This window comes from Oncorhynchus nerka, linkage group LG19 (genome assembly GCF_034236695.1).
Source record: "Oncorhynchus nerka isolate Pitt River linkage group LG19, Oner_Uvic_2.0, whole genome shotgun sequence".
Lineage (NCBI taxonomy): Eukaryota > Metazoa > Chordata > Actinopteri > Salmoniformes > Salmonidae > Oncorhynchus > Oncorhynchus nerka.
In genome coordinates this window covers 24,816,722-24,824,489 of record NC_088414.1, presented here as the reverse complement: position 1 = coordinate 24,824,489, position 7,768 = coordinate 24,816,722, and the positions used below count along the sequence as shown (strand labels likewise).

The 7,768-nt window shown below is 48.4% G+C and overlaps 1 protein-coding gene across 1 annotated transcript; it reads left to right on the top strand.

Moving 5' to 3' along the window:
• Positions 1–3,432: 3,432 nt before the first annotated feature.
• LOC135562535 (protein turtle homolog A-like) lies at positions 3,433–6,235 on the top strand. The gene is made up of 3 exons (XM_065005036.1): positions 3,433–3,517; positions 3,610–3,804; positions 6,126–6,235. The coding sequence occupies exons 1-3, from the start codon at positions 3,457–3,459 to the stop codon at positions 6,233–6,235; spliced, it is 366 nt and encodes a 121-aa protein (XP_064861108.1). The 5' UTR covers positions 3,433–3,456.
• Positions 6,236–7,768: the final 1,533 nt, after the last annotated feature.

Sequence of the window (7,768 nt, the reverse complement as noted above, 5' to 3'; positions counted from 1 at the left end):
GGGATTTGGTGGGATCCTTGGTGGACGTGTTTGTATGTATGACATGTGGCCGTGGGATTTGGTGGGATCCTTGGTGGACGTGTTTGTATGTATGACATGTGGCCATGGGATTTGGTGGGATCCTTGGTGGACGTGTTTGTATGTATGACATGTGGCCATGGGATCCTTGGTGGACGTGTTTGTATGTATGACATGTGGCCATGGGATTTGGTGGGATCCTTGGTGGACGTGTTTGTATGTATGACATGTGGCCGTGGGATTTGGTGGGATCCTTGGTGGACGTTTTTGTATGTATGACATGTGTACGTGGGATTTGGTGGGATCCTTGGTGGACGTGTTTGTATGTATGACATGTGGCCATGGGATTTGGTGGGATCCTTGGTGGACGTGTTTGTATGTATGACATGTGTACGTGGGATTTGGTGGGATCCTTGGTGGACGTGTTTGTATGTATGACATGTGGCCATGGGATTTGGTGGGATCCTTGGTGGACGTGTTTGTATGTATGACATGTGGCCATGGGATTTGGTGGGATCCTTGGTGGACGTGTTTGTATGTATGACATGTGGCCGTGGGATTTGGTGGGATCCTTGGTGGACGTGTTTGTATGTATGACATGTGGCCGTGGGATTTGGTGGGATCCTTGGTGGACGTGTTTGTATGTATGACATGTGGCCGTGGGATTTGGTGGGATCCTTGGTGGACGTGTTTGTATGTATGACATGTGGCCATGGGATTTGGTGGGATCCTTGGTGGACGTGTTTGTATGTATGACATGTGGCCGTGGGATTTGGTGGGATCCTTGGTGGACGTGTTTGTATGTATGACATGTGGCAGTGGGATTTGGTGGGATCCTTGGTGGACGTGTTTGTATGTATGACATGTGGCCATGGGATTTGGTGGGATCCTTGGTGGACGTGTTTGTATGTATGACATGTGGCCGTGGGATTTGGTGGGATCCTTGGTGGACGTGTTTGTATGTATGACATGTGGCCGTGGGATTTGGTGGGATCCTTGGTGGACGTGTTTGTATGTATGACATGTGGCCGTGGGATTTGGTGGGATCCTTGGTGGACGTGTTTGTATGTATGACATGTGGCCGTGGGATTTGGTGGGATCCTTGGTGGACGTGTTTGTATGTATGACATGTGGCCATGGGATTTGGTGGGATCCTTGGTGGACGTGTTTGTATGTATGACATGTGGCCGTGGGATTTGGTGGGATCCTTGGTGGACGTGTTTGTATGTATGACATGTGGCCGTGGGATTTGGTGGGATCCTTGGTGGACGTGTTTGTATGTATGACATGTGGCCATGGGATTTGGTGGGATCCTTGGTGGACGTGTTTGTATGTATGACATGTGGCCATGGGATTTGGTGGGATCCTTGGTGGACGTGTTTGTATGTATGACATGTGGCCATGGGATCCTTGTTGGACTTGTTTGTATGTATGACATGTGGCCATGGGATTTGGTGAGCGGTGCTGCTCCCAGCCCTCTAAAAATAGCTCTTGCGGTCTAGCAGTGGCTGTAATGAACTGAGCGTGATAATCTGCCGTTAGGGGTGTGTGGTAAAGCATTCTGGGAAGTCTGGGTGTTTGTATGGAGAGCTGAGTCGACTATTAGCCCATCCTCTGTTAAATTACTCCCTCACATGAGCTTGCCCCTCTGGAGAACATCGTACATGTGGGGGACTCAAAAAAATCTCTAGCCCCATGTATCTTTAGCCCCATGTATCTCTAGCCCCATGTACCTCTAGCCCCATGTATCTCTAGCCCCATGTATCTCTAGCCCCATGTATCTCTAGCTCCATGTATCTCTAGCCCCATGTATCTCTAGCTCCATGTATCTCTAGCCCCATGTATCTCTAGCCCCATGTATCTCTAGCCCCATGTATCTCTAGCCCCATGTATCTCTAGCTCCATGTATCTCTAGCCCCATGTATCTCTAGCCCCATGTATCTCTAGCTCCATGTATCTCTTGCCCCATGTATCTCTAGCCCCATGTATCTCTAGCCCCATGTATATCTAGCCCCATGTATCTCTAGCCCCATGTATCTCTAGCTCCATGTATCTCTAGCCCCATGTATCTCTAGCCCCATGTATCTCTAGTCCCATGTATCTCTAGCCCCATGTATCTCTAGCCCCATGTATCTCTAGCTCCATGTATCTCTAGCCCCATGTATCTCTAGCCCCATGTATCTCTAGCTCCATGTAAATCTAGCCCCATGTATCTCTAGCCCCATGTATCTCTAGCCCCATGTATCTCTAGCCCCATGTATCTCTAGCCCCATGTGTCTCTAGCCCCATGTATCTCTAGCTCCATGTATCTCTAGCTCCATGTATCTCTAGCCCCATGTATATCTAGCCCCATGTATCTCTAGCCCCATGTATCTCTAGCCCCATGTATCTCTAGCTCCATGTATCTCTAGCCCCATGTATCTCTAGCCCCATGTATCTCTAGCCCCATGTATCTCTAGCTCCATGTATCTCTAGCCCCATGTATCTCTAGCTCCATGTATCTCTAGCCCCATGTATCTCTAGCCCCATGTATCTCTAGCTCCATGTATCTCTAGCCCCATGTATCTCTAGCCCCATGTATCTCTAGCCCCATGTATCTCTAGCTCCATGTAAATCTAGCCCCATGTATCTCTAGCCCCATGTATCTCTAGCCCCATGTATCTCTAGCTCCATATATCTATAGCCCCATGTATCTCTAGCCCCATGTATCTCTAGCCCCATGTATCTCTAGCCCCATGTATCTCTAACCCCATGTATCTCTAGCTCCATGTATCTCTAGCTCCATGGATGGCATTCAGGTCTAATGGATAGATTATAATAGTAGAGGTAAGCTCTGACTTTTTGAGACATGTATCGACCCCCCCCTTCATCATGGGTTTGACATAGTGGATCATGAAAACATGCTGCATATTTTCTTTGACCTGCTAGGAGTATTGCCAGCTTTATGACACCAATGACTGATGCACCACATGCAGTACAATGCTTCTGGCTGCTGTATGTGTCTCCTGCCACCCAGCTTATCTCCTTGACTGGTGACTGCAGTCCCTGGCAGACCCGGCAAACTGAGTAAACAACACGGATTCTTACTCCAGCCGGTCAGGTGCTCTGCACAACTGACTCTCCAATTATTTAATGGGCATCCATGTTATGAGAACCATTTTGGGCTGGGAGGCTTTTGACAGGGTTGCTTGTTGGATATATATTTGATCCATTGATGATATGGGGTGAATTCCAATCTTCAGAAAGCTACTGTGTAAATGTAAACACATCTCCCATGTGTCTATAAGCTAGACACAACTGTCAGCTTTATCTCGCTCTCGCTCTCTCTCTCGTGCCTGCTGGTATGACGATAGGTGACAGGTCGGAAGATTCAATATGTGACAAGTGTGTCTTTTTGCCAACAGGTAAATGATGCTGGAGGCTGTGTGACTGGCTACTATGGGACCGAAGAAGGGTTATTTCGTGGATGTCACCATGGTAACTGCACTCTGCCTGCTGTGTGAGTACTACTTATGCATTTCCTCTGTCATGAACTATCTGTCATTCACCCTCTACTCAGGTTGTAACACCACTTTGTGTTGGCCTTCCTAGGTGTCAGCCATGGTCAGAAGCCGGAGGTGCGTGCCAAGGAAGGGGGTGTGGTGGAGATGGAGTGTAGACTGCCACCCACGGACCCGGGTGCGTCTGTGTCCCTGCACGTGGTGGAATGGGTGCGCCAGGGCTTCGAGATCCCAGTCCTGATCAAGTTTGGAGTGTATGCTCCTCGGGTGCATCCCAACTACGAGGGTAAGTCCGTCTTCATCCTATCAGGAGCTCAACTGGGATCTAATCTTACCTTAAGAGTCTTTCATTTCAGCCCGATGTCAGGACTGTCTCAGCACAGCCACTTCCAGAGGCCTTGTCCATTTACACTCTCATGCCCCCTATCCTACATTCAAAGTATATCCAGACTTCATTCTACCTATATCCTACCTTAACAGTAACGTTAGTTCAAAACAGCTTCAGTCCTCCTAACTGCACCACCCCCCATTGGTCTTTCCATCTATCGTCAGGATGCTTTGTTGGAGCTGGGGGTTTTGTGTTAGTTGTGTCTCTCAGATTGAATCATGGTCTATTGTCCCCATTCTGCCATAGGGTCTGTGGGGAAAAGGGATCTTCAATAGAGAAGAAATACCTTTTGTGACGGCTTCTGTCCTTGAAAGTCTCAGACAAAAGGCTAGACGTGGACAGAGGGAGAGCAAGTCTGGGTGTTTTTCATCCTCCTTTAGTTAGGATCGTCCTGTGTTCCAAAGGGCTGGTGGGATTGAGATTTGACCTGTCGACCTCTCTGATCATTGGAATTTGTGCACGGGCGCAGATGCGTTCATGTTTGTGTGTTGGCTAGAGCTCAGAAAGCCCACTATACACCTGCTCAGCCAATTCCTATCACAGTGTTAGGTATCCAGATGACACACTGATACCAAACACGAGAATACAATAACGATACAGAAATGTACATGGTAATAAAGTCAGTCAGCAGCCTGTGATGACAAGCCATAATGCGTAGGTACGTACAGATGTATGATCTTAAATTGATCACCCTGTTGCAGAACATTTCAAACTTGTGGTGTATTTTAGGTTTTTAAAGGCTTCTGAAGTTTGGAATTTCCACTTAGAAATGTCAGACTTGATTTTCCCTTACAAAAAAGGTAGCAACCCCTACAAAAATGTACTTGAATTATAATCCACATAACATTTCACATTTCCTGTTGCTGCAGGAGAAAAGGGTTCAAACGGGATTCTTTGGCTGTCCCTGGAGGATAATCCTTTTTGGTTCCATGTAGAACTATTTTGGGTTCCATGTAGAACCCTCTGTGGAAATGGTTCTACAGGGATCCCAAAAGGATTCTACCTGGAACTGAAGGAGTTCACCTGGAACCAAAAAGAGATCTTCTATGGGGACAGCCGAAGAACCCTTTTAGGTTCTAGATGGCACCTTTTTTTTTCTTAGAGTGTCCATCTGTCCATGGCAGAGGGAGTGAGGATTCACCTCATGTCAATAAAAGACACTAGCCTTTTTTCTCTACCCTTGAACAAGAACCTCCATTTGTTCAGTGATGCCATTTATGGCTGATTGCAGTTTTGCACTAAATTGCATCTTCACATGCCACGAACGTCATCAGGGAAATGACCAGACCAAGGTGCAGCGTGGTGAGTGTACATTTTTCTTTATTAAGAATGTCGCCAACAAAACAAGAAACACCAAAAAACGAACGTGACGCTTGCTAGGGCTATCCAGGCCACTAACAAAGACAGCTACCCACAACTACGGTGGCAAAACAGGCTGCCTAAGTATGATTCCCAATCAGAGACAACGATAGACAGCTGCCTCTGATTGGGAACTACACTCGGCCAAACACACAGAAATACAAAACATAGAATGCCCACCCCACATCACACCCTGACCTAACCAAATAGAGAAATAAAACATCTCTCTAAGGTCAGGTCGTGACAGCACAAGGACACAGACTATATGCGGACAAGGACAGGGACAACAACATACGTTTGACAATAGTGGAGGAAGGGCAATAGTATTCTACCTATTTTCTAAACAGCATCACCTGATTCTGTCATGTGAAAAAACCATCTGATGCCATGGAAACAAATACGAGTCTAAAATTATCAGTAATAACAACCTTCTCCAGTAACAAACAGATTGTTTTAAAAGCTTATGTTCAGAGCAAAAAAAGGCTGAAAAAGAGCCATTATCGGGTCTGAATCCACCTTTCTCACAGCTAACTGGTGACTGATGGGAAGGACAAGTCTAGCTTGGGAAGGGGAGGTTTGGTGGGGAGTAGATGAGGTGTTGAGTTCCCTTCCTCAGGCATGTCTCTTCTCAGGTGTATTTTGCTAGACAGTGTCACGGTTCATGAATCCACTGCCTCCTTCTCTCTTACTCTTTCTCTCTCTCTCTCTCTCTCTCTCTCTCTCTCTCTCTCTCTCTCTCTCTCTCTCTCTCTCTCGTGTTTGTGTGGGCGTGGTTCCCAATCTCGGCCTGATTGTCTGCGCCAGCTGGAATCACTTATCTTCCCTTTATATGTTCTGTAACCAGTGTTTCTTGTTGTCAGATCGTTGTTACTTCCCTGAGGTTGTGTCATGTGTCCGTGCTCTTCTCTCGCCGCCCTTGTGTGGATTATCTGCTGTGCTCCTTCCTACCCATCTGGACACTCTCCCCTGAATTTCTCAGCACGCTATCATAGGAGGATGCGCCCTAGTCCCTGGGTCGGATTCCGTCTGAGTACAGTCTGTCTGTCCTGTTGCTGCTGTAAACTGTATTCATTAAACCATCGTTGCTTGCATCTTGCATCCGCCTCTGTATTGTTACAGAACGATCTGACCAGACCATGGATGCAGCGAGTTCAACGAGTCTGACCGAATTCATTTCCCGCAGTATCACGAGAATGGATCAACAAGAGGAGAACATCTCCAGCACAGGTCGGGCAGTACAAGCCATTGCGACACAGGTATCCCAGCTGACCCAACAATTACAACATCTGAGGGGTCTCGCTGCCCCACCTACACCGGCAGTTCAACCCGCCCCGCCAGAGCCGGATTCCCAGCTAGAGCCACGGCTACCGACACCAGAGGGTTATTCAGGTGATCGTGACTATTGCAGAGCTTTTCTTACGAGATGTTCCATGCATTTCTCGTTGCAGCCACGGACCTTCAACCGTGAACAGTCTAAGGTAGTATTCGTACTCACACTGCTATCAGGCAAAGCGGCTCTTTGGGGAACGGCGGTGTGGGCAAACCAGGACCCATGCTGCACCTCTTTCCAGACACTCTCCGAGGAGATGAGAAGGGTCTTTGATCGGGCCGTGGCGGGTAGGGAGGCGGCCAGACTACTCGCTGACCTTCGCCAAGGAGACCGTTCAGTATCGGAATACTCCATCCAATTCCGCACTCTGGCCGCAGAGTGTCAGTGGAACGAGGAGGCGCAGTGGGACATGTTCCTGCATGGGCTGGAGGACCGGATCCAGAAGGAGATTTATGTTCTGGACCTTCCCAGGAGTTTAAATGGACTAGTGGAACTAGCCTTGAGGGTCGACGCTCATCTGAGTCATGTTGGCCGCCGAGCATGCCCTAACAGACCGTATAACGACACGGAGGGCTGGCATGCCAGCGGCGGGAACACGGCCAGTTCAGCCTCCGCTCACGAACCCATGCAGCTGGGGAGAGCTCGCCTCTCCCGGGAAGAGAGGGAGAGGCGGAGATCCCAAGGACTCTGTCTCTACTGTGGTAGAGCGGGCCACGTTATCCACTCCTGCCCGGTAAAAGATTAGGCCTGGTAGTAAGCATGAGGCTACTATCGGGTGGTGTCACCACAGAGAAGACCTCATCATCTACTCTCCTCCCGATAAGACTAAGATGGGCCAACCACACGCACGACACCCAAGCCTTACTGGACTCAGGAGCAGAGGGTAATTTCATGGACTTCAAGCTCGCTCACAAACTCCAGATTCCTATCACCTCACTCACGCACAAGATATCCGTCTACGCTCTCAATGGTCAAGAACTACCCAACATTTCTCACACCACTGAACCTTTCACACTCATCACTTCTGGCAATCACACTGAGACACTATCATTTCTACTCATGGACTCACCCCTTGCACCATTAGTTCTCGGCCACCCTTGGCTCACCCAACACAACCCCAGAGTTGACTGGGGTCATAACTCTATATCCATGTGGAGTAACAAGTGTCTTGAG

Excerpts from the sequence above, each read along its gene's own strand:
- LOC135562535 (XM_065005036.1), top strand. The coding sequence starts at position 3,457 with ATGGGACCGAAGAAGGGTTATTTCGTGGATGTCACCATGGTAACTGCA. Across the intron at positions 3,518-3,609 it reads AACTGCACTCTGCCTGCTGT|GTGTCAGCCATGGTCAGAAG; the intron begins GTGAGTACTACT and ends TGGCCTTCCTAG. Across the intron at positions 3,805-6,125 it reads GGTGCATCCCAACTACGAGG|ATCGTTGTTACTTCCCTGAG; the intron begins GTAAGTCCGTCT and ends TCTTGTTGTCAG.